The sequence below is a fragment of the Castor canadensis genome, chromosome 12 (assembly GCF_047511655.1).
Source record: "Castor canadensis chromosome 12, mCasCan1.hap1v2, whole genome shotgun sequence".
In the NCBI taxonomy this organism is placed as follows: Eukaryota; Metazoa; Chordata; class Mammalia; order Rodentia; family Castoridae; genus Castor; species Castor canadensis.
Window position 1 is genome coordinate 63,588,747 of NC_133397.1, and position 25,556 is coordinate 63,614,302.

A 25,556-nucleotide genomic window follows, 5' to 3' on the forward strand; every position below is an offset into this window, starting at 1 on the left:
ACTAAGTCCAGTCTGTACTTAATGGGAAAGGTGGAAATTGAGCATTACATCCTTTTGTAGGAGGTATCTACATATGTTATTTAGTATTGTTTTAAGCAAAATTTTTTTCTTTATCTTCACATATTTATTTTATTCAACCATTTATTTATCCTACTCTTATTTAATATCAATTCTCTATAATCTTGATATGTATAACTCATGAACTTCTGTTATCTTTGTATACTCTGGGCATTTAACACAGTCTCCTGTTTTATAGTGGCCATCTAATAATTAAAGTAAGTGAATGTATATTCATTTCAACTGAAAAGTACCATTTTTCCAATTAAATTATGTAGTGACATTATAAATTATAATTAAAATTTTTAAAAGTAAACACATGCATAATCACATTTTAATATGTATTTAAGAAAATGAAGTGTACTGTGGAAATACCTTCAGAATGTTTGAGATTGTTGTGTTCACACATATTCCTGTAGCTACTTAAATATTCTTGGCAAAGGATATGACCTGTAATGTCCTCTCTTTTCAGTTCACGAGAACAGAGTAAGACCCCCTTTTCTGCCTCTTCTGGAAAGTTATCATCCGATGCTGTCACTCAAATAACAACAGAAAGTCCAGGAAAGACCACATTTTCATCTGAGATTTTTATTAATGCTGATAATCGTGGAGGTGACATTCCAGAGCCCAGTACCCAAAAGCTACAAAAACCTCCTGTCACGTTTGCTTCTTCATCTTCAGTGCAAGAGAGTACTACTTTTCCTGATGTAGATGGTAAGAGATTGTAGTTGCATTTTAAGTCATGATACTAACTTTTGTGTGTAATTATCTTAGAAATTTGTGACTGTGACTTTCTAGTCATTAAACATATTTCTGATTTAAGTATTAGGGTCTACATGGTTATTATATGCATTTTTTGTTTATATACCTATGAAGAGAATATGGCTTATTTTTATCTTTATTTCTAGTAGAGTTAACATACGCAGAATTCACGCTACTTGTGGTTGACTTATTTTTGTCTTATGTTTTTGTAATAAAGATGCAAGTAGTAAGTAATAAATTAAACAGTTGAGATCTGCTTTTAGGTAGATGGATTTTTAGCATTTTGAATTAATAGTAGTGTTAGCAGTAATAAATAGATGCAAAAAATATAATAGTGGAAACAGAATAGTAGTTTTTTTTTTTTTGCTTATAAAACAATCATTCGTTACCCAGGCTACTGTTTACTCTTCTATCTTTAAAATGTAGACCCTGAGGTTATATTGGATTCACCATTATAGTCACCTGGAAAGAACAAAGAACAGAGAAGTACATGTGGGAGGTTTATGGACCAGGCCCAAATCACTTTTCACTGGCTAAGAATATAGTTTAGCTATGTTTTCCAGATTGAAGAAGAAATAGATTTTGGTGAATAGCTAGCAGTGTTTACTATAAAGTCTATATTCAGCATGTAGTAAAAATTTTATTTAGAAGTATATTTTGAGGGTTTTTTGGTTTTGTTTTTTTGAGGTACTGGGGGTTTTAACTTCTTTTTTTTTCTTTATTCACTTATTCATATGTGCATACATTGTTTGGGCCACCTCTCCCCCCTGCCCCTTCACCCCCTCCTTCATCCCCCTCACTTCCAGGCAGAACCTGTTCTGCCCTTCCCTCAATTTTGTTGAAGAGTAGACATAAGCAATAATAAGAAAGACAAAGCGTTTTTGCTAGTTGACATAAGGATAGCTATACAGAGAGATTCCTAGCATTGCTTCTATGCACAAGTGTATTACAACCCGAATTAATTCATCTCTACCTGACCTCTTCAGTACTTCCCGGTTACCTTCCCAGTTGACCTCTGTCGCTTTAAGGTTACTATATTTGCTCCTCTGCAGTGGGCATATCACACACTTTCAAATTTTGGGTTTCCTACCTGTCCCCATTCCTCCTGTATGTACTCTCCCCTTAGTGTGTGACCCAAGTCCAACAACATTACTGCCTTTGCCCTACATCTGAAGTCTGCATATAAGGGACAACATATGATTTTTGGTTTTCTGAGCCTGGCTAACCTCGCTCAAGATGATGTTCTCCAGTTCCATCCATTTACTTGTAAATGATAAGATTTCATTCTTCATGGCTGAGTAAAATTCCGTTGTGTATAAATATCACATTTTCTTAATCCATTCGTCAGAAGTGGGGCATCTTAGCTGTTTCCATAACTTGGCTATTGTGAATAGTGTTACAATAAACATGGGTGTGCAGGTGCTTCTGGAGTGATCTGAGTCGCATTTCTTTGGGTATATCCCTAGGATCATATGGCAGAAGCCTCCATATTGTTTTCGAGGGGTTTTATGCGTGCTAGGCAGGCACTCTATCATTTGAGCCATGCCCACAGCACTAGAAGTACATTTTGAAAGTATACTATAAAGTCAAGAATTGTATATAAGATGCATGCCTAATGTACCCACTGTGAATTTAAAAGTACATACTATATGTTTATATTTGTTTTTATTTTCAGTTTATAAGAAGAACATTTTATAATTAAACTTTCTTTTCCAATCCTTTTTTTCTTTGTTTCCCAGAAATAAACATTTGCTATGTATTTACATCCCCCCTCCAGAGGCAAATAATCTAAAATAACCTTAAGACTATTGCATCCAAACATGAAGTTGTTGAGAACTTCTTAAAATTATTTACTTGTCTCAGAATTCTCCATCTCCATGTGGTAGTCATTCCATTGTGATCTACCTAATTTTCATGTTTCTTTTGAAGTAAATGGTAAGTTTAACTATTGCTGTCAAGCTTTACATATGGTGGTGGAGAAAGAAAATCAATAAGTCAGTATTCTAAAAGTAATGTCTACAGCAATACCCAAATGGAAGTGAAGATGATAGTCTTTTTTTCCTCCCTGTTTTGTTGTTTTGCCTGATAGAGTGGTACAGTAGTCCTAGCTCATCTGAGACTTCACTAGCCCTGCATATGTAGGGTTACGGTCATTTTGATTAATTTTTATCATAAGACATAGTAAAGTAGTCCCTAAGTATTAGTCATATTCTTAGTATCTTTTTTAAAGGTCATTTTAGTTTTTCTTGATATCAGGTCAGTGAAAGATTTAGTCAACGCTATAAATTCTACTTTATATATTACTTTAATGAAAGAAAAAAATGTAAAATGGCTAGATGGCTCCTGTCCCTGATAGATGTGTCCTTCTCTTATTTCTAAGATCTTCCATCTAAGAAATCTCAGAGTCACAAAGATTGAAAGCAAAAGATTCTAAAAGGGCTTCTACCTTTGTTATTATAGGCACTTACTCTTTCTGGTACTTGGGATAGGCAAGTGCAGCCTATATTCCCATATTCTATAAGATAGTATTCTATCCACAGAAAGTGTTGCCTTTCAGCTTGTGACATAACATGTATCAGTAAATTGCTTGCTTTCATTTTCTAGGGTTAGCATAATTGTGGTGATTAGAACAGTGAATCCTTTTCAGCATCAGTATTTTATTTCATTACTTTCATTGAATTGTTTCTTTCATTGGAAGCAGTATAATAACAATGTGTAGTCACTTGCCAAAATAAGTCATCAGAACCGTCGAGGGTGGTAATTCAAGTGATATAAAGGTTGTTATTGTGTTTAGAATGAAGAAGATCTCATTCTTTTTCAGAATCTGCCAAGAGCATTTTGGTTTTTATAAGCTAGATATAGGTAGCTAGAAGTCCATCTAGAAGTGGTAGCCAGATATAAGAAAAAAAGTGTTCATGAATAAATTATAAAGGAACTTGAGGTGCTTAGCCTCATATAAGCAATACAGCTCCATAAAATTATCAAAAATAGCTTAAGTAAAAATTTTATATGAAAATTCCTTTTTTTGGTGGTGGTACTGGGGTTTGTACTCAGGGCCTTATGCTCACTAGGCAGGTGCTCTACCACTTTAGCCAATATTCCAGCCTGATAAATACTAACCCTTCAGGTAAGAAGAGCAGTTGACTAAATTAAGACAAAGGTGTGTTTTCAGATGGAAAAGCTGAATATTGTAGAGGTGTTATTTATTCCCCTAATAAATATTACTGTATCATAATTCTGCTCAAAACTAGTGGAATTGTTCTTTTGAACTTCTTTAAGTGATCTTAAAGCTTTTTAGGAGGAATAACAAAGAAAATTAAGGGAAAAAAGTAACTTTTTCCCTTGTTTCTCAGAGTGGAGAAAAATAGGAATTACATAATGTATTATTAAGATAAATTTCTAACTTACTTGGAGGGAAGGGGATTGGAAAAATTCAGTGTTTTACCTCTAAAATACCTATCAACATGTATTTTACCTCTAAAATATATCAATATTACTATTATATATAGATTATAGTTTTTAATTTATACAAATGCTCATGATACCCATTTATTTTAATCAAGCCCATTTTATAGGTGAGGAAACTAAGGCAAAAAATATTTCATTCCAGATCACAGAGGTAATAACTGGTGGCTTCAGTTAATTTAAAATCAATTGATTGAATATGTACTTATGTATGAGTTAGGGTATAACATCAGCTGTTTTATCATAGGAACTCCAAACTGCAGGAAGGTGGTGGTCTAGAGCAGATAGCTGTAATCCACGTCTGGTGGCTCTGGCATCTTTATTTTCCCCCTTTTTGTGCTGGGGGTTGAATCCAAGTCTTCATGTATATTTAAAAACAAAACAAAAAAATGCTACTACTGAGCTACCCCCTGCCCTTCTGGCATTCTTTGTGATATCTCTGGATGAAAGCTATCATGATTTGCAATACCTAGGAGCAGAGAGGATTTTAACAGGATCCCTTTAATAGAATGCCTGGAATTCACACACTTTCTTGCACTCATCCTATCGGCCAAAATTTGGACACATGTCCATACATGATTGTAAGGGAGATTGGAAATTATAGTGTACACATGAAAGGAAGAAGGAAGAATAGACAACAAGGGGCTATTTGACATTTTCTATTACATCGTGAAAGGAAAAACAATTACTTTGAGTCCTAAATATCTATGTGTTCTGTGTCTGTGGATTCAGACAATCACAGAAAATATTCAGAAGAAAATAATTGCGTCTGTACTGAACATCTACAGACTTTTTTGTTATCCTTCTCTAGCCAATACAATATAACAAATACAAGTAATCTGTAGATGATTTAAAGTGTATGAGAGGGCAAGAGGTGTGGTTCACTGGCAGATCACTTGCTAAACATGCCTGAAGCCCTGGATTCAATTCCCAGTGCTGCAAAAAAGATAAAAAGGGGAAAAAAATGAGAGAATATACAAATACTGTGTCATTTTATATAAGAGAATTGAACATCAATAGATTTTGGTATCCATAGGGTTCCTAGAATCAGTTTTCCTGATAACAAGGGACGACTGTATATAAAAAAAAAACTTCAGCCTATACACTAATCAAATAAGGGAACATTTGAACAATGAATTATTCTTACTAACAAAGAATAATTTTTTTGCGTGTGGTACTAGGGTTTGAACTCAGGACTTTGTGTTTGCAAGGCAGGTGCTCTAAGAATTATTGCTTAATGACTATTCCCTGTTGGAGGAAGGGTAACTTGGTACAGACATTTTTTTTTCACTTCATAAGTGGTGTGACTTTCTACTCTGTAGTCAGAATTTGCCTGAGATTAAGGGCTGGAAGTGTCGCTCAAGCGATAGAGTGCCTGCTTTGCAAGCATGAAGCACTGAGTTTAACCCCAGTTCTCCCCTGCCTCCAAAAAAAAAAAAAAAAAGAATTTACCTGAGATGAGCAGCAGGAGAAAAGTTCTATAAACGGGAATGTCTTTATTCACAGAATTCTTTATAGTTGAAAATTTAGCTCAACCTAAAATTTCAATATTAGGGGCAAAGTTGAATTCATTTAATCATTTCTATAAGAAATGTGATGATAGAATAAGATGAATATTTTCATTATTAATACAAAATAGAAAAGCTGAATTCTAAATTATATGATGACAGCTATGTCTAAATTATACTGACTATATTATAGAAACAGATAGGGAAAAGATGAGTAGAATATACATTAAACTAGTTGTTGACTGGTATGACTGTTATTTTTACTTTTATGTATTTTCTTAATATTGCAAATGTATATTTTTATAATGTTAACTTCGAAAGCTCTGTCACACAAGAAGAGAATTAGATGTATTTTCTATGACTAGGAATAGAATAAGACTAGCTGTAGGGGTTTGGGTTTAATATAAGATAATCTTTTTTAATTGGAGCCATCCATGTATGGAGTAGATGGCTAAAACCTCATCTTCTCAATGAAACCTATTCCTACCATACTGTTTAAACTGCCTCCTTTCTTAGTATCACCCGTATTACCTAATTTTTTTGTATCACTTACAATTTGTTAAAATACCAGATAATTTGCTCATTTATGTTAATTGTGTACTATATAACTCCCAACTCTAGAATTCTGACTCCTCTTGAGCCATAATATCCCAAGAAATGTGAATACTGTCTGGCACAGTATTTGAGTGGAAGGTACTCAAAATGTATTCAGTGAATTAAGAGCTGTTTTCTTATTAATTGTTCTGATCTTTACCTCCTTAGCCCAGCCTGTACTATTGCCATATAAGCCACCTGGAAGTAAGAAGATGTACTATGTTCCACAATTAGCAACAATTGCTTCATTGCCAGATTCCAAATCTGACACCACCATTGAGAGCTCACATTCAGGTATTATACAGAAATTATTCAAAATTTTATTTTTTGAAATTTTGTGTGTTAGCTGGTTAATTAACAAGTGGATTTTTAGGGTTATTTAATCTTTCAGTGAAAGGTGGAACTTTTCATGCCTTGATACCTGATTCAGATAAGTGAGTTATTTGATCAGATATATTTGCTTTTCATGCCTTGCTCTCTGATTCAGAGAAGTGTGTTATTTGATCAGATATATACCTTTAAGCATTTTAGTAAATATTTTATGAAAATTACATGGATAATTATTTGTTTGGGTTATGGACTTCATCTAGTAAAAAGGTTTGTATGCTTTCTTGGCTCACATTGCCCTTCATGTTTCTATGATTTTTTTTTTCTCAGACTATGTTAGTACTCAGTTATGTGTAATTCATATAACTGCAAGTATTTTTTTCCACTAGCTATGAAGGTATTTATATGCAGATTCTGTTTTGATCTAACAAGTTAGTAAACCCAACTGTTATTTCTTTTCGGCTTTGGTTTAGAATAAAATTTTTATTTTGTTCAAAATTATCACAGTTACTAACTAATGATATGTGCAGTTGTTGGACAGTGTACCCCTTCTTATCCTTTCAGATGAAATTAAACACAGCCACTCTTATTTCCTGTTTTTTATTACAGCAACTGCCTCAGATCTAGGTTTGCAAAGACATAACAGTATTGAAAGGAACATAACACTATATGATGTTGGAAATTTTGAGTTCATAGTGCATGTAGTGCTATTTAAGCACTGTTACTTCCCTAGAATTTATATAAAATGTCCTCCAACATCCCTATTCACCAGAGAGGAGCTGCAGACTTAGGAAATGAATAGTACCTCCTGGAGGAGCTCAGTAAATGCTTCTTGTGGGTTTTTTTAAGGTAAGGGTTTTGAGTTCATGTGGTATCAGATTTTGATTGATGTAATAACATTTTGAGTGGTCTGCAGGAGATGACTTGGTTACTTAAGATAAATTGGTTTTTGTGGGTTTTTTTGCATGATTTGTCCATAAGTATCTTTGTACATATAGAAATTGCAAACAAACAAACAAAAGAAGATGTCCCTGGTAGTAGGCAATTTTTTTGTTGTTGTTGTTAATTTTAAATGAAAATAGACCAACTGATTGAACCTCTAATTTTCTACTGTGATGGAGCTGAAAGAATGAACCACAAAAGTGCTTATCAAATGTGAGGGTTAACAATGAAGAAATGGGAACATGAATTAAACGGGGGAATTCTCAAAGGAAGAGGTACAAATGGCCAGTAGATACATTATGAAGTGTTCAATTTCTCTGGTTATAAAAGAGATACAGATCAAAACAACACTTAGATTTCATTTCATCCCAGTTAGAATGGCCATATTCAAAGGCAATAACAACAACAAATGCTGGCAAGATGTGGTTGGGACTGCAAATTAGTACAACCACTGTGGAAAGCAGTATGGAGATTCCTCAAAAAGCTAAAGATAGATAGAACTGCCATATGATCCAGTGATACCACTCCTGGGCATCTACCCAAAGGGATGTAAGTCAGGATATATAGTGGAGGCACCTGTATGCCAATGTTCACCCAGAACTATTCACAACAGCCAAGCTTTGGAAATACCCAGGTGCCCTACAACTGATGACTGGATCAAGAAAATGTGGCATATATACACAATGGAGTTTTACTCAACCATAAGGAATAATGACATGTGGTTTTAAAGTGAATGGATGCAATTGGAGGACATCATGTTAAGTGAAGTAAGTGAAGTAAGCCAGGCTCAGAAAGACAAAGGCTGCCTGTTTTCTCTCATGTGTGGACGATAGATCCAAAAGATAAACATATACACAAAAACAAACATCATATACGAACTCAGATGTAGAACATGTTTGTAATAGTGGAACTGCTCTGTGGAACTCAGGGAAAGAAGAAAAGGAAAGAGAATGATAAAGCATCAGTAATAACATAAAACGTAAGATCTGTAAAGGTAGAGGATATAAGGATGTGCACTGAAAGCTGTTGAAAAATGGGGGATGGGGGTGGGAGGTAAAGGAATGATGGAAGGGGTTGAACAGACCAAAGTTAACTTCCCACAGTGGGCATAGGGGGGAGGGTGAATGAAAGAGATTAAGGTGAGGGTAAATGGTTGATGGACTTCAAATAGCTATATGAAATAGACCAAAGAAACCTCTTACAATTGCTTTAATGGGGCAGGGAGGGTGTTGAGGTGGAGAGATAATGGGGGTGATGTAACTAATGTACAATATAAGTCTAATTGGAATTGTCACTATGAATCCCCCCATATAATGAATATATCCTAATAAAAAATTTCTTAAAAAATAATAAAATTTTTTAAAATGTGAGGGTTTAGTCTATAGTCAGAATTCAAGAAATTTTCACTCCCTGAAGAGACTTTAAAGAATAGAAAAGAAGCAAGGTTTTAAAGAAAGACTTCAGAAGTAAGACCTTAAAGAATAGAGAAGAAAAGAAGCAAAGTGAAAGAGGAGCTAATAGAGTAATAAAGAAACAAGGCTGTTGTGCGTCTCCATCCGAGCACCCAACACACCTGACCCCAACTTTATGCATGTCTGTCTTCTATTGTTTGTCCTTTATGCATCTCCAGTCACCCGCAGTTATGTGAGAAGGAACAGAGCTCGAGAAAGCTCACTACAATTCACCATGATATCAAGTGGAATTCATAATGAGGATGCAAGGATGGTTTAATATATGCAGATTGATATACAGTATATACCATATCAACAAAATGAAGGGAAAAAGCCATATGGTCATCTCAACTGATATAGAAAAGGCATTTGATAAAATTCGGTATCCATCCATGGTAAAAATATTGAGCAAAACAGGCATACAAGGAACATACCTCAAAATAAAAAAAACAAAACAACAAAAAAAACCACACTTATCAAAAGTGAAACAAGCTCACTTAATAGATTACCAGTAGGAAAATCTTTTATCCCTCTCATTCTTAATTTTGAAAGCAGATTATCTATATAAAATATAAACCTGGTCAAGTGTCCCAATAATTTTTGAGCACCTCCAGTGTCTTGTTATCCACTTACATCTCTAAAATTTCCATCTAGTTGAAGACATTAATTTGGAGAAAGACTTAACGGTGAGTAATGGGAGGAGAAAATGACTCAGTGGTGATATATTGTGGGAAATATTACCCCTGTAAATAAAATACTAATTAAGCGATAGCCAGTTGAGATTGTAGTTTTTATTGTTTTATCTACTCTATGAATGAGGAAATTCATAATAGAAAATAATATTCTTAGGCTAGAATATATGTGAAGAAATACTAGAAACTGTTCTGGTAGGTATTGTCCATCAGTGTGTTGTACAATTGTATATGAGAAAGATTGAGTTAGAATTTGGGGCCAAGAGCAAGTCCTGGACCATTATTAGCAAATATTTTTGCCAAATAGATGTCTCCTCAACTGAAATACGATTAAGTGAGAAGAAGAAGAAGAAGAAAAAGCAGTCAGGGCAAAGAAAACCACACCCAAAGAAAGAGATAGATTAGAAATTTACTTACTAGGCCCATTGACATTCTTAAGTATGCAAGAATTCATTTATATTGAATAATGATCTCTTTGAAGGTGGAAACCATGTCTTTTTTGTAATGCATTTTATACTTCAAACCCACATTAATTATAGATATTCACATATTTATATTAATAGTCATGACCAATCAGAGCAAAAAGCCATAGAGAGAATTGGCTGCATTTTTTAAAGGGGGCACAGAGTTATAGCAGCAAAAATAATGGAGTAAAGATCTCCAGAAATTTGCCTCTATAAAAGCAACCAAAAACTCTGTCAAAACTTTTGCAAAAATCTGGAAATTTTGCAAAAAATCTAAAAACCAGAGTTTTTTTTAGCAACCCAGGGAATATTTATTCAAGAAAAATGATCTTTGTAAGAATGTAAGTTTTGTCAAATGGGAGCAAAATGGAAGACTAGTAAGTCTAGCTACTTGGGAGGTTGAGATCGGAAAGACTGCAATTTGTGGCCAGCCTGGGCAAAAAGCTCAGGAGATGTCATCCCAAGCTATGTGGGAGGCTGAGATCTGGAGGATCGTGATTCCAAGCCAGCCTGGGCAAAACCAAAAAGACCCAATTTCAATGGAATAAAAGGTGGGTGGGGTTGTGTGAGCCTGTCATATCACCTGTGACGTGAACCTAACTAGGGAGTTTGCAGTCCAGGCCAGCCTAGGATTCTTTCTGAAATAATCAGAGCAAATAGGGCTGCAGGCATGGATCAAGTGGTGAAGTGCCTGCCTAGGAAGTGTGAAGCCCTGAGTTCAAACCCCAGTAATACAAAACAAAACAAAAACACATTTTCACCAATATGCAAAAGCTAGATAATATAGTCTACTCCTGGATCTTCTCGAAAAATTTGCTTAAAGCTTCACCCAACTAAAGAGATGAATCAAAATAATTTAAGAAAAGTAAAAAAATTTTTTAGAAAAAGAAATAAAATAGTGCTACAAGTGGCCAGTAGTGAACTTTGAAGCAAGTTTAACATAAATTGTAGTCTAAATTGTAGAAAGTTAAGTTACAAAATTTTAAAAAATACTGGAAGTTATTTTGGAATGAAAGGCATAAGAAGAAAAAACCATTGTGTTTTTGTCTTTAATGAAAGATACAAAAGAGGTTTTGATTTTTTTATTCAAGACATGGTGGTTGGGTTGGTGGTATGGCTCAGTGGTAGTGTGTTTGCCTAGCATGTGTGAGGTCCTGGGTTCTATACCAAACACCACGAAAACAAAAACAAAGTAAAGACTTGGTGATGAGAGAAGTATATAAAGAAGTCTTCATAAAACTCTAACATGATATCAAAACATAAGCAACATAAGAAGAAATAGAAAATAAGTAATTTAAAATGCTTTTGCATAAAAGAATACCAACAACAATGAAAAGATAAATCACAGAACAGGAGAAATATTTTCACTGGTAAGGGATTAATATTCATACAATCTGATTTATATTATCAGCACAGAATCTAAATTCACATTTCTCCAAGTAAGATATGCAAATAACCATAAACACTTGAAAGGATGTTCTTCATCATCTTGGCAAATGCAAACCAAAGCCATAATTTTATCCCTGAGACCCATAGCATCACTATTAATTTTAAAATAGAAAACACAAAAGGATATGAAGGAATTGGAACATTTGTATATTACTGGTGGGAATGTAAAATAGGGTAGCCACTCTGGCAGTTCCTAAAAAAGATACACATAGAATTTACTATATGTTCCATCAGTTCTGCTTCTGACTACATACTGTAGAGAAGTGAAAGAAGGATGTCAAAGAGCTACTTATACACGGTGTTCATAGCAGCATTAATCACAGTCACCACAAAGTAGAGACCAAAATGTCTATCAGCCTGTGGAATGCATAAATAAAATATGTGTATAGAATGTTGCTCAGCCTTTTCAAAGTAATGAAATTCTAGCTGGTGATGAGGCTCAAATGGTAGAGTGCTTATGTAGTATGTGTAAAGCCCCTATGTTCAGTCTCCAGCAACACACACACACACACACACACAAGTAATACTTGCAACCATGTGGATGAACACTGAAAACATTAGGCTAAGTGAGATCAGTCCATCACAAGATTATACTTAGTGTATGATTCCACTTACATGAAGTACCTAGAGTAGTCAAATTCATGGAGACAGAAAGTAGAACAGTTGTCACAAGGGGCTGAAGTGAGGTGGAATGTGAAGTTATTGTTTAATGGGTAGGGTACAGAGTTTAAATTTGGGAAGATGAATAAGTTTTGGAGATGGATGACAGTGATGCTTGTATGAAATAATGAATGTACTTAATGCAGCTGAGTTATATTTCTTAAATGTGGCTGAAATGGCAAGTTTTGGGTTATGTATATTTAACCACAATAAAAACTAAAATAGCTATCCCCCCAGATTTTTATTATAGTTTTAAGTCGTTATCTTACAAATTGCCAATTAGTGTACAAAATTAGCAAAATAACAGAACAAGAGTTGAAAGCATGGGAAGCTTTGAGATAGCATAAGCTGTTCCATTGAATGGAATATAATGAAGTGTCTTTAGCAAATAACTTTAACATACATTGGCATTATCTCATATAGGAATTTCAATTACATATTTTTAACAAAAGGAGAGAGAAAGAACTTTGTAAGTATAAATGTTTTATGCCCTGTATTCTCTATGAGTATATGACCATGTGGGTAGGATAAAATGGGAGATGGCAAATCTTATTCTCAAAGTTTTATTGTAATCCTCATTTGACTTAAAAAAAAACAACTTTGTATTGTTTTATTGGGAGTACATTGTGACATTTACAAACATTCTTGTAATGTATCTTAGTTAAATTCATCCCCTCCATCATTCTCCTTTAAATTTCCCCATCCCCAATTCATAGAATAGTTTAAACAGGTCTCATTTTTCCATTTTCATACTTGAGTACATAGTGTTTCCATCACAATTACCCTCCTACACCATCGTTATATCCTCCCCCCTCCCAATGGTACCAACCCCTAGACAGGACGTGATTTATATTCCTATTCTCCATTTTTGAGAAAAAAAGAAATGATATTTTTGTTTTAAGATATCTACACAGAGAGTTTCCTTATGGCATTTCCATGTATATATGTACTGTGTCCTGAATTGGTTCATCCCCTCCATTTTTCTCTTTTCTACCTTAGTCCTTTTCTTACGGTGTGGTCAACCGGTTTAAAAATTCTATATTCACTTTTGTATAGAAAGTACATCATCTATATTCACCTTCTTTACTTCCTTCTTTTACTCTCCCCCCTCCTATTAGTGCGCTCCCCTTAGTGACCATTTTTCATTCTTCTTGATTCCCTTAATGTGATTCTAAAGTGTCCTTTTGGTATACCTTGGCTTCTAAACACAACCCAGGCACATCACTGGGTCTTCAGGTTCAGGCAGAGTGACAAAGTGTAAGCATGGAGGAAAAACAGTACTCTGATGCGCCTATTGAACATAGAGTTGCAATGTTATGGCTGCCTAATGTACTCTCAGAGGTGATTTTTTTGACTCTGCATGGAGAGTTTCACCTTAAATGCTAAACTTAACCCCTAAATTCCCTTTTAAATGTATTGCTACTAGAGTCAAAAAATTATGAAACTATATGATATGATCCCAGTTTGTGTTCCCATAGAAGGATATATAACCAAAGGTTGGTTGTATTTGTTTTTAAATTGTTTTCTTGAATTTTTTCATAACCAGATTTTTTTAAATGACAGGAAGCTTTCAACACATATTCATTTGTTTCTTCAGCCAGCAAATATTAAAGCTCTTACCATGTTCCAGGCAGATACTGTATTAGGTGCTACATATACAAGAATGTGTAAAGTACACATTACCCTTCTTGTCATAGAGTTTACATTCAAGAGGGGAGATAGACATTAAACAAATAAACCACAAGTAAGTATATATTTAAGAATAATGTGTTAAGAAAAGAGTTTTATGATAATAACAAGGGAATCCACTATAGTTTTGGGGGCTTGAGGGCTTTTCATGGAAGGAACTTTTGAGCTAAGATACAGAGGATAAGGCTGAAATTTAGCAGGCAAAGAGTGAAGGGCACAGTCTGCTCCCAAGTCACTGAAACAGGAAAGGGCTTCATGTATCTGATGAATGAAAAGAAAGCAGTGTGGGTTGTTCAAAAACAAACAACAACAACAAAAAATTTGAGCCTGTGCTATGGCTCTTGCCTGTAATTGCAGATACTTGAGAGGCAGAGGTAGGAGAATTGAGGTCTGAGGGTGGCCTCAGTCAAAAGCAAGAGACTGTATCTGAAAATTAACTAAAGCAAAAAGGGCAGAGTTTATGGCTTAAGTGGTAGAGTGTTTGCCTAGGAAATGCAAAGCCCTGTGTTCAAACCCTAGTACCACTTTAAAAAAAAAAAGTCAACAAATTTAGTTTAAAGATCTAATATTCATGAATCAGGCAGCAACCTACTGTATAACTTAGAAGTTGTTCCACTGGGTATGGCAGAACAGTTGGTTTTGATAAAATTGCAGACCAGGAACAAGGAAAAATAGATTGAATGGTATGTTGCCTTTCCTTGTAAGGATTAAAGAAGAGAAGGCTTCTTTTTTCCTCCCACTCAGGTTGAGTGGCCCTTTTCAGTTGGCTGCTACAAATCTCCTGTTTTTATGGGAAACTGATCTATTTCTGCTTCCTTAAAGTTTCAGTTTTATCGCATGATACTTAACACAAGTTAATCCATTTTGGTCTGATCTTTTGGGGACTAGTGCAGGAGCTCAGTACAAAACAACAATCTCGTATAAGTTTTACTTCACAGGGTAAAGCAGAGTGGTGGATAAATAATGGCTTAATGATAGGTAGGTGCTAGGTCACACAGATTTATAAGCCTGTTAAAGCATGTGGACTTTAGTAGGCAATTGTGGTTTAGTTTCCATTTGTAAAACTGATTCTGGCTGCTATGTGGAAAATTGGCTTGTAGATGGAAAGTCAGAGATCCAGGGTAAGGAAGGTCAGAGTTTAAGTGGAGATAATAGAAGATGGTAGCATCTAAGATTAGAGTGATGTCAATAGAGATGGGATGTAATGGACAAAGTCAGCTCATTTTTGGGAAATAGTTCCTACTGGACTTAGTGATAGAATATGAAAAGTAAGGGTTAAGGAGATGGGAAAAATGATTTCTAGTTTTCTAGAGTGAGCAACTGGGTGAATAGAAGTACCTATTACTAAGATAAGAGATTGAGGAAGAAGGAGATTTGGAAACAATGGCCAAATAACTGCTTTGGACATGTTAAAAATAAGTCTCCTATTATAAATCCACATGGAGACTTGCAGTTGAATGTGAGCAGAATCAATTTAGGAAAATACACAGATGGGCATGAATGTTCCAGGTCTCTAGTTAAAGTTCTAGAGCAATAATGTTAACTCTTGTGCTCCAAACATAGATCTGCACTTGCACAGACTATTATAACAATGCACAGATTCAAGAACATAAGTGCACATACACATGCATATCTTCATTCTCTTCCAACTGCCTCTCAGCTCCAATGACATTTATTCTCCTGTACATCAATACATTGCTGTCATAGACTTAGTTGTTTTCCCCACCTAACTGGGAACCTAACATGGTCACCTCTTTTAGAGAGTGAGGGATGGTGGACAGAATGTGCATGTTACTCCTGGTGCGTGCTCTCTGTGTCTCTGGGAGAATTTATGGGAAGAATAACCATCCATTACAGCTATTTGTATTGTTTTATAGTAAATTAAAATTTTTACTCAGGGAAGGGACATATTTTTCTAATTTCTATTAAAATGCTTGAAAGGCTAGCTGTCTCCCTGAATGCCAGAATCAGAAGCTTAGAAGAAAATTCTCATCTAGTGTAGTGATGCATATTTGTTGGTTATCAGCCATTCCTTGGTAGTCAGTAAGTTTATCTAGAAAGAGTAATAAGTCTAGTTCTGGCCCCTTGAGGAACTCTAGCACTAAAAGATTTGGTAGAAGAAAGATAATAGGATTTGCCAGAGTGATAAGAGGCAAGTGACAGAAAATAATGCCAAGGAAACTGAGAAGAACCCAATATAATCTATCCCAGGAGGATAGGTGGGGTCCTGGCACTCTGTCCTGAAAAACCCTATATGTCTTATTTATATTTGTACTGTACAGATGAAAGTAGTACTTTCTCAGCTTTTATTGCTATACACATATTAATTAGAAGCTCTAGAAATACACAAAGTATGGGATCCTGGGCTAGAAAGAGAAATTGTTGCTGAAGATAATTCTATAGTTACTATAAGCTTTGTATGTCCAGAAATACTCTTTTTTTTTTGTGGGGGGAGGTAGTATTGGAGTTTGAACTTGGGGCCTCATGCTTGCTAGGCAGACTTGAGCCATGGCTCCAGCCCTTCTCCCCACAACCCCTCTTTTTTTCTGCTTTTTGCTTTAGTTGTTTTTCAGGTAAAGTCTCCTGTTTTTTGCCTGGGTCCAGCCTCAGAGTATATTTCTCCTACCTACGACCTCCCATGTAGCTGGGACCACAGGCTTATTGGCTGAGATTATCTCTGCTAACATTGTGCCTGGACTGGCCTCAAACCATGATACTCCCATTTTTTTAGCCCCCAAGTACCTGGGATTACAGGCATGAGCCATCATGCCCAGCTAGAAATACTCTTTGGCTTATTAGATATGTCATGGATAATAGATCACTTTCTCTTTTCAGTGGATATAGGAATATTGAGAAGTATTTTAAATGAAAGCTGAATACTTTGAAATCTTTTATCATATATCACTTTCTAATTTTTATTCCTTTCAGTGATGATGTATGATATAAAAATTATTCCCTTCAGTGATTTTGTGTATGTGTGTATGTGCATGCATGTGTGTGTGTGCTAGGGATAGAACCCAGGGCCTCATATAGTATAGGCAAATGCTCTCAACTGAGTTACATCCCCAGCCCTTTTACTGTTTTGTCTTTTGTACTGCCAGACAGCTCTTCTGAAAACATATATAATTATAATATCTCATTATTTTAAAATGATACCATTTTCATGTATAATAAAGTCTGTACTCTTTGGATTGAAATTCCAAATTTTATTCTAAATAATTATTTTAAATTTCTATCCCCTGTCACTTTTTTGGTTCAGGGTCTTACTGTGTAGCTCAGGCAGTGTCTGGGACTTGTTATATAGCCCAAACTGGCTTCATACACTCAATGGTCCTCCCTCAGGCTTCCAAGTGCTGGGTATAGGCATGTGCCAACACACCTGCTTAATTCAGCCTGACTATAAAAGTATCTCCTGTTCTTATACATTCCTCGAGTTTACTTATGTAGTAACTTTTGCCTAAAATGTCTTTCTACCTTCTTTTCCATACCAGAAAGCCTATTCTCCCTGTCCCCCTGGTACTCTTTTTCTCCTTCCTTCTAAAACATTCCTGAGATAGAATTGGTGTCCCTTCTACACCTTCTACACCTCAGTAGAGCTCAGTAGAGCATAAGTCATCTCTTATGTCATTTGCTTCTTTGCTTGGTATCATTGTTACTTATTCTATTTGACATCTCCCTGTAGCACTCCCATCATAGTGCCTTTTTCACAGATGTGGTCTAAAGGCAAAACTTTTTAAAGTTTTTCTCAACTTCAAATCTGTGTTAGTGTTGATTTACTATTTTCCAATGTTTCTGTAGGGTCCAATGATGCTATTGCTCCAGATTTTCCAGTTCAGGTGCTAGGCACAAGGGATGATGACCTGTCAGCCACTGTAAACATTAAACATAAAGAAGGGATCTACAGTAAGAGGGCAAGAACTAAGGCACCCTCCTCAGTGGGGAAGAAATCCTCTCAGAAAGATGATGCAGGTAACTAGTGACTTTGTGTATTTTGTGATTTGTTTCCTCCTTTTCTAAATGGGAATATTGTCCAGTTTTTATCCTTTTCCTAATTTGTTATGCAAACTTTTCTCCTTGCTTTTATATTGGGCATGTACAAGAAGGTAAGATATTAATAAAATCCTTTAAAACTGCTTTCAGAAATTGTTGAAAACTGTAAACTTTATTTTCACCATGGGATATGAGACACATTGCAGCTTTTGAAGTGAAAGAATCAAGTAAAATTCATACAAAATCTTGATTGAATAGCCTTATGAATTTATCTGTTAAATGTTCCAAACAACATCTCTTGCCAGATTATATGTGCTCCCATGATGTATGTTTGTTTGTTTTGCTGCCAACATTTAAAAGTAAGATTTTAGGCTTTTCTTAAAAATTCATAGTATCTGATTGCACTCAGCTCACATTCCTTCCTGACAATAATCAGTTGAAGCTGAACCATGGCTGCCTCCTTCATAAATAGAGCATCAATTTTTCCTATTTGTTTCCTCCCCCATAATGCTCAGACCCTGTCTAATTTATTCATACATCTTATCTGTCTTGCTGCTATAGGTATTTGAGTTTTCAGACTTATCCCTTATTCCTAGTTATAGATCCCACTGTTTTATAAAAGCCTTTATTCTTTAAAGATCCTTTTGCTTTTAAATTCTGTATTGCTGACATTATATTTCTTTAGTTGATACATGATAATTATTTAAACTCCAGTAGCTACTGAAAAGTCTGTGTATATAATTGCTGTTTGTTACATTAGTAGTTTTTTATTCCTATGCATAGCTATTTGCCAAATAGGTACTACTGATCCCAGGACAGTTCTAAAACATAGAGTGGCTCTATGTTCTACTTTTAGCATAGTGTTTATGACTTTTTTTGAAGGTTTCAGTGCCTTTGGAGGAAAATGGATGAAAGTCTGCTTGCTAAAGCACAAATATTTCTTTTTCTAGATAATTTTTGTTATACAGCAACACATGCCAAAATCTGTTTATAAATGCCTTTTGAAATGAGAGAAAAAGACATACTTCCCAGCTAACATTAATGCTACCAAGCAAATAAAAGAAGAAATATTTTAATAAAGTATAATTCATAAATGGAAACTTTCATGCGCTATGGGATGGCATACTGGTTTGCCATTCCCTGTATTCTAGTGACAATTGAGTTGACACAGATAACCCTAAGAGTCCACTGTCTGAAACTTCAGGAATAGGTGAATATGAAAAATTTGGCAGGGAACAAAGTGATAGATTAAACTGAACTCCATTGGAAATCTGCACAAACAGCCCACTAATTATACTTCACCTCCAGGCTTCACAGGAGTGTTTGTAATAGCTCCAGACTGGAAACTACCAAATGCTCAGGATTTATTCAATAAAATGAATAAATTGTAGCATGTTAACATTATTGAATGTTTATTAGCAAATGAGGAATAAAGGATAAGTACATGTGACAACATTTAATGAATCTTATGAACATAATGTATGAAGAAAGGAAAATAAAAGATTATATATACTATTTCATTTATATAAAATTTAGAAAAATTCCAAATTTATTGTTTTTAAAATCGAATGTTGCCCTCATGTTGCATGAGGGGGATGGGAAGAAATAATAAGGGGAACATGTAGTTTGCTTAACCAGGTTTTATTTCTTGATCTGTGTAAAGTAAGACACATAGTTACTTTTTAATAATTCATTGGTATCTATATTTGTGCATTTTATATTTTCTAGTACACTAAAAATATTTTAAACAGATAAAGAGAATACTTAGAAATTAATTTAAAAGGACTTGTAAGACTATTGTATAGAAAATTATAAAACTGGATGGAGATATATTAAAGGAGATCTAAATAATTGAAGTATTATACAATAGCAATAATCAATTAAAGATGTCAGTTCCCACCTAATTAATTTCCATATCCAATATGATTTTTCATGGAACTTGCTAGGCTAATTTTGAAATTTTTATAGGAAATTGAGAAGTATGTTTGAAAAAATAAGGTAAGAGAACTGCTATATCAGACATCAAGACTTTAGCTGGGCACAGTGTCTCAATCCTGTAATAGCTATGTGGGAGGCAGAGATTGTGAGGATTGCAGTTTGAGGCAACCTTGGCAAAAAGTTTGGGAGACCCCCATCTCAATCAATGATTGGGCATGGAGGCAGGTGGCTGCCAGCCCCTTGTAGGTTAGAAAGAACAAATAGGATCATAGTCCACAAGTAGCCAGTGCTAAAAAGACTAGTGGAGTGGCTCAAGTGGTAGCATGCATGCTTAACAAGCACAAAATACGTATATATATATATATATATATATATAGAGAGAGAGAGAGAGAGAGAGAGAGAGAGCTTATTTACAATATCATTTCAAAAGGAATAAACAGAAAAGTGAAACAGAATAATGACCCAGATACAAAACTCATGAATGTGGAAACTTAGTATATACAGAGATAGTTTAACAATCTATGGAGAAACAATGAAGATGAGCTTTTATACTGCTTTGATCACTGATGATATATATATGTGAAAAATAAAATCAAATCCCAATTGCACACTGAGCAAAATGTATTCCAAGGATATTCACTATAAAAAGAAAAATTTCAAACTTTTGGAATTTAGTCTATTTTTATGACCATAATATAGTTAAGAATTTCTTAAGCAGAAAGACACCTAAATAATGAAGGGCAAGAATGAAAAACAGGAGGACACTAATGGGAGGGAGAGGGTAAAAGAAGGAAGTAAAGATGGTGAAAATAGTTGAAATACTTTCTATACAAGAATTAATATAGAATATTTAAACCTGTTGAAATTACCATAGGAAGGGGGCTAAGACAGAGAGGAGAAAAATGGAGGGGGATGAACCAGTTCAGAATATAATACATACATATATGGAAATGTCATAATGAAACTCCCTGTATAGCTATCTTAAATAAAAAATGTCTTTTTTTCAAAAATGAAGGATAGGAAGATAAAACAGGTCCTATCTGTGGGTTGGTACCAATGGGAGGGGGGGAAGACAATAAGGAAAGAGTGAAGGAGGGTGAATATGGTAGAAATATTATGTAGGCGTGTATGAAAATGGAACAATATGCGGCCTTTTGAAACTATTCCAAGAAGATGGGATAAGGAGGAACAAAGAGAATGATGGAGGAGTGAATCTAAGATATATTGTAAGTACTTTCGTAAAGTCACAGTATACCCCCTATACAAAAATAATATGTTAATATAAATAGTTTTTAAAACACAAAGCATAAACTCTAAAGGAAAAATAAAACTGAAATTATTAAAATGAAAAATTGTGTGCACAACAGACAACCTAAACTATTAACAGACAAAACAGAGGAAAGGTAGTGTTGCAGTTTATACAACCTATGGGAAAATTTATAAGAACGGTCAGTATAGTGCTTTTCAATATAAAAAATTGGAAATAGAGTTTATACTAATCAACAGATATGTTGATATAGCTATACAATAGAATACTAGAATAACACAATAGCATAATTTTGAGAATGAGAGTCATATCAATGTGACTAAATCTCACAATCACTATTGAGTGTTTAAAGGAATGTACAGTATATCTTTTATGTAAAATTTAATACATTTGAAATAAGGTAATACCTTATTAATTAATATTGATTAGTTTGAATATTAATATTAGTGCAGTGTTTGAAGAATTGACAATCACTCTTGAGACTGATAAACTAAATCCAATGTAAAGATTGGTACGGAGAAGAGAATGTCATCATTGAGACTACCCAAGGAACCATTATGTCTGTAATGTCTTTTTTCTTAAGTTCAGTTGTTGATACCTTCATGTTTATTATGTTATACTTGTGGTATGCCTGAAATACATTATTAACAATTAGTAAAATGTTTAAAATTTTCAGAAGAGTTTTGGATCAAAGAGATTAGAATTGGATAGAAATAGAAAAAATAAATTTAAAAGGAAAGATATCATGATAAATAAAACAAAGACTGATTCTTGATTGGGTTTTTAGTAATCTGTGTTACCTTTCTGATTTCTTTGTTGAGAAATACACATTCTTAGACATAGGAAATGAAGTATGACCAAGGGAAAAAAAACAGCAAATAATTATATGAGAATGCTATAAATAAAAACTAGATGGTGTAAGTGCTTTTCTTGGACTATGTAGAATACCAAAATTGACTCTACAAATGCCAGAGTTTTGAATAGGCTGGAGTGTTTGAAATTGTTGTTTTTATCTTAAAAAAACAACCTGACCAATACTTTTTTTTACTGTTGCATCAAACCATCAAAGAACAGATTTTATTTAAGATATTACTCTGTTTAAACTGTTACTGCACATAGAAGAATATGGAAAACACTAATTCACAGTTTTTACATATTGCATTCTAAAAAAATGTTCTTTTCCTAATTTATAAAGAGTATTAGGGTTTTATGTGTTTGGGGGGAAGTTGAAGGATTGCTTGTATATTGTGTTCTTTATCTTTCTCTCTGGGATCAAATGGTGTCATTCCAGATGCCCCAATTCAAGTGCCCATCATCACTAGCGATGAGGATCTCTCAGACAAAAAACAGAAGGAAGAAATCATCAATGAAAGGGTTGTGACCAAGGTTGCCTACCTTGAAGAAAAAGAATCCTTACAGAGAGACACTACAGGTAGCTTAATGGGATTGTCTGTATATCATTTTCTTTTGGTCTTCTAAAATGATATTATTCCTTAAGAATATAAGCAGAAATTTGTTTCTCTAGTCTTTTTGTTCTCACCAGCCCTCTTTTATCCTGCTCATATGTGAAGTAGCTAAAGTATTTCTTGCTACATTTTTGGTATATTTTTGCAGGGGTAAATCTGACATTTTCAAAACTCTTTAAGATATTCCTGGTGTACTTTTGAATATAATGCACATACTAATCTTATATTCACTTAGTGAATTTACTGGTAAAATAGTTTCAGTGCCATGAGGTATTGTCTAATACTGTTGTTGTACCTAAGCCTTTATTCTTTAGAAATTCAACTTGTTTACTTCCAGTTATTTTAATTCAACAGGATTGTATGCTGATTAAAAATACATATATTAGTGTATTCAAATTAGGATTAGCTTTGACTTTGAGTGATAGAAACAAAACCAAAATATAACATGGGCTTAAAGAAGACAGGAAAACATTTCTTTCTCATAAAAATCTAGAAGTAGACATTCAAGGGTTGACATGATGCTCCAGAGTATCTGGAAACAATGCTGTTTATCTTCTTTTGCTCTAAACACTTTGGCCTTTGTTCTCAAACTGTAGCCATCAGCACATATTCCAGCCAGCAGGAAGATAGGGAAAGAAAAAAGCATATTCCTTCCTTTAAGGATCCTTTTCAGACATTACATGTACCATGCCTCTTACATCCTACTGGATGGACTTAGTCACAGACTTAGGTCGCACCATGGTACATCATCAGGGAGGATAATAGTCTTTATTCTGGTAATATATGCCCAGCTAAAGTTAGGACACCATATTAGAGGAAAAGAAAAATGGGTATTAGAGGACAGTTGGTATTTTTGCCACAGTTATAAACTAGAAGCATATTTTAGAGCAGAATTAGCCTCTTTTCTTTGTTATATATTACCTTTTTATAAAGAAGTTGGGAGTGTATTCTGGAAAACATATCGAAATTCTATCCCATTTTCCTGTTGCTAAGTGAATGTTCCAGAAAGCTTTGATTATGTTAGTCTTCTAATAAACTTTAGTCTTCATTGTTCTTGAAAATAAAGTCTAAATTCTTTTAGCATAGACTTCTAGAATGTTACAACCAGCTTCCAAACAACCTTTTGAATGCTAGTTCTCACCTTGTTCCCTTAGTAGATTCTGTAACCAAATAACCATACACATTTTCTTAAATGCTCAATTGCTTTCCTGACTCCGTACTTTTGTTTGGTAGTCATCTTTGCCTAAAGTGCTTTTCTCTTTCTACCTCAAGATGTATCCCATCTTCTAAGGCCCAAATCAGTTATCAAGAGTTCTTCTGTAAAACTTCTTGCTAGTATTAGTTTCTCTTTCGAGTACTTACCACTGTTTATCTGTCTCTCTTTGACAAAATTCCTTTTTTTTTACTGTATGTTAATAGTTTATACATGTATGTAATGTACTTTGACTATATTCACTCCCCCATTATCCTTTCTTATCCTCCCTCCCTCCCCTACTGGTCCCCTTCCTCTTCCCACATAGTTCCCCTTCTACTTTCATGTCTCTAATTTTTTTTTTTAAATCTAGATTCTTCATATGAGAGAAAGCATGTGATATTTATCTGAGTCTGGCTTACTTGCTTCACGTGATTATCTCTAATTTCATCCGTTTTCCTGAAAATGACATAATACTGTCCTTTATGGCTGAAAAAAATGTCATTGTGGGTATATGCCACATTTTCTTTGTTTACCTGTTGATGAACAACTACACTGATTTCCATAGTGTGGTTATTGTGAATAGTGCTGTTAAAAACATGAGTGTGATGGCATCTCTGTTGTATGTTGTCTTGCATTCCTTTTGATAAATATCCAGGAGTGGTATAGCAAGACATATGATACTTCCACTTTTAGTGTTTTGAGGAACTTCCATACTGATTTCTATAGTGGTTACACTAATTTATACATTCCCACCAACAGTGTACAGGGTTCCTTTTCCCTTGCATCCTCACCAGAATTTGTTATTTGTTTTCTTGATGATAACTTAATGACTGGGGTGAAGTGGAATTTCATTGTCATTTCGATTTGCATTTCCCTGATGATTTAAAGATCTTGAAGATGTTTTTCATGCATTTATTGGGTTTTTTTGTACTTCTTTTTTGAGAGCAGTCTATTCAGTTCATTTGCTCATTTATTGATTGGAATACTTGTTCTATGATAACTTTTTGAGCTCTTTATGTATTCTGGATATTAATCCCCTATCAGATGAATAGCTGGCAGAGATTTTCTTCCAATTCTGTAGGCTGTCTCTTTACTTTGGTAATTGTTTTTTTTTGCTGTGAGGAAGTTTTTTAATTTGATGCAGTCCTGTTAATGGCAATGGTGCAGCCTGTGATCAGAAGACTTTCACATTCTTTGTGTCCCACTTGGAAGATTCCGTAGCAGGGCATATGGGTATAAATGAAGTTTATTCAAAGTTAGGGAAGGGAATTACAGAAGGGAGCATAGTGGGCCTAGGTGGAATCTGGAGGCAGAGAGAATCTAGGGGCTTTTAATACCTATCCTAACCTATGGAAAGGGAAGAACCAGGTGATTCCCATTCAATAATCAATTACCAGTGGCATGGGTGGTCCCCTGGCCAGATGAGGGTGGTCCAAGCTGTCCCTGAGCCAGGGTACGGACAGCCTACTTGCATATCTGTAATTGAATAAAAGGCTCAGAGAAAGAGTAATGTTTAATCTGAATATTAAGCCACATAGTTTCTATGAGTCCCAAACTTTCCCTAGCTCTAGCCTGCCTCCCATTTGTCAATTGCTATTATTTCTTGAGCTATTGGAGTCCTTTTCAGAAAGTCATTGCCT

The 25,556-nt window shown here is 34.6% G+C and overlaps 1 protein-coding gene across 6 annotated transcripts in view; it reads left to right on the plus strand.

The window, feature by feature from the left end:
• The window catches only part of Alms1 (ALMS1 centrosome and basal body associated protein), a 136,647-nt gene that overhangs the window by 71,474 nt on the left and 39,617 nt on the right, over nucleotides 1-25,556 (plus strand). For 4 of the 6 annotated variants that reach the window (XM_074049976.1, XM_074049977.1, XM_074049978.1 and 1 more), the window contains 4 exons: nucleotides 530-771; nucleotides 6,555-6,680; nucleotides 17,859-18,029; nucleotides 22,547-22,687. In XM_074049976.1, the coding sequence (XP_073906077.1) occupies nucleotides 530-771; nucleotides 6,555-6,680; nucleotides 17,859-18,029; nucleotides 22,547-22,687 (680 nt within the window). Of the gene's footprint in view, nucleotides 1-529; nucleotides 772-2,558; nucleotides 3,026-6,554; nucleotides 6,681-7,322; nucleotides 7,563-17,858; nucleotides 18,030-22,546; nucleotides 22,688-25,556 lie in introns of those variants that run through there. The other 2 variants (XR_012439764.1, XM_074049980.1) reach the window with 2 other exon arrangements.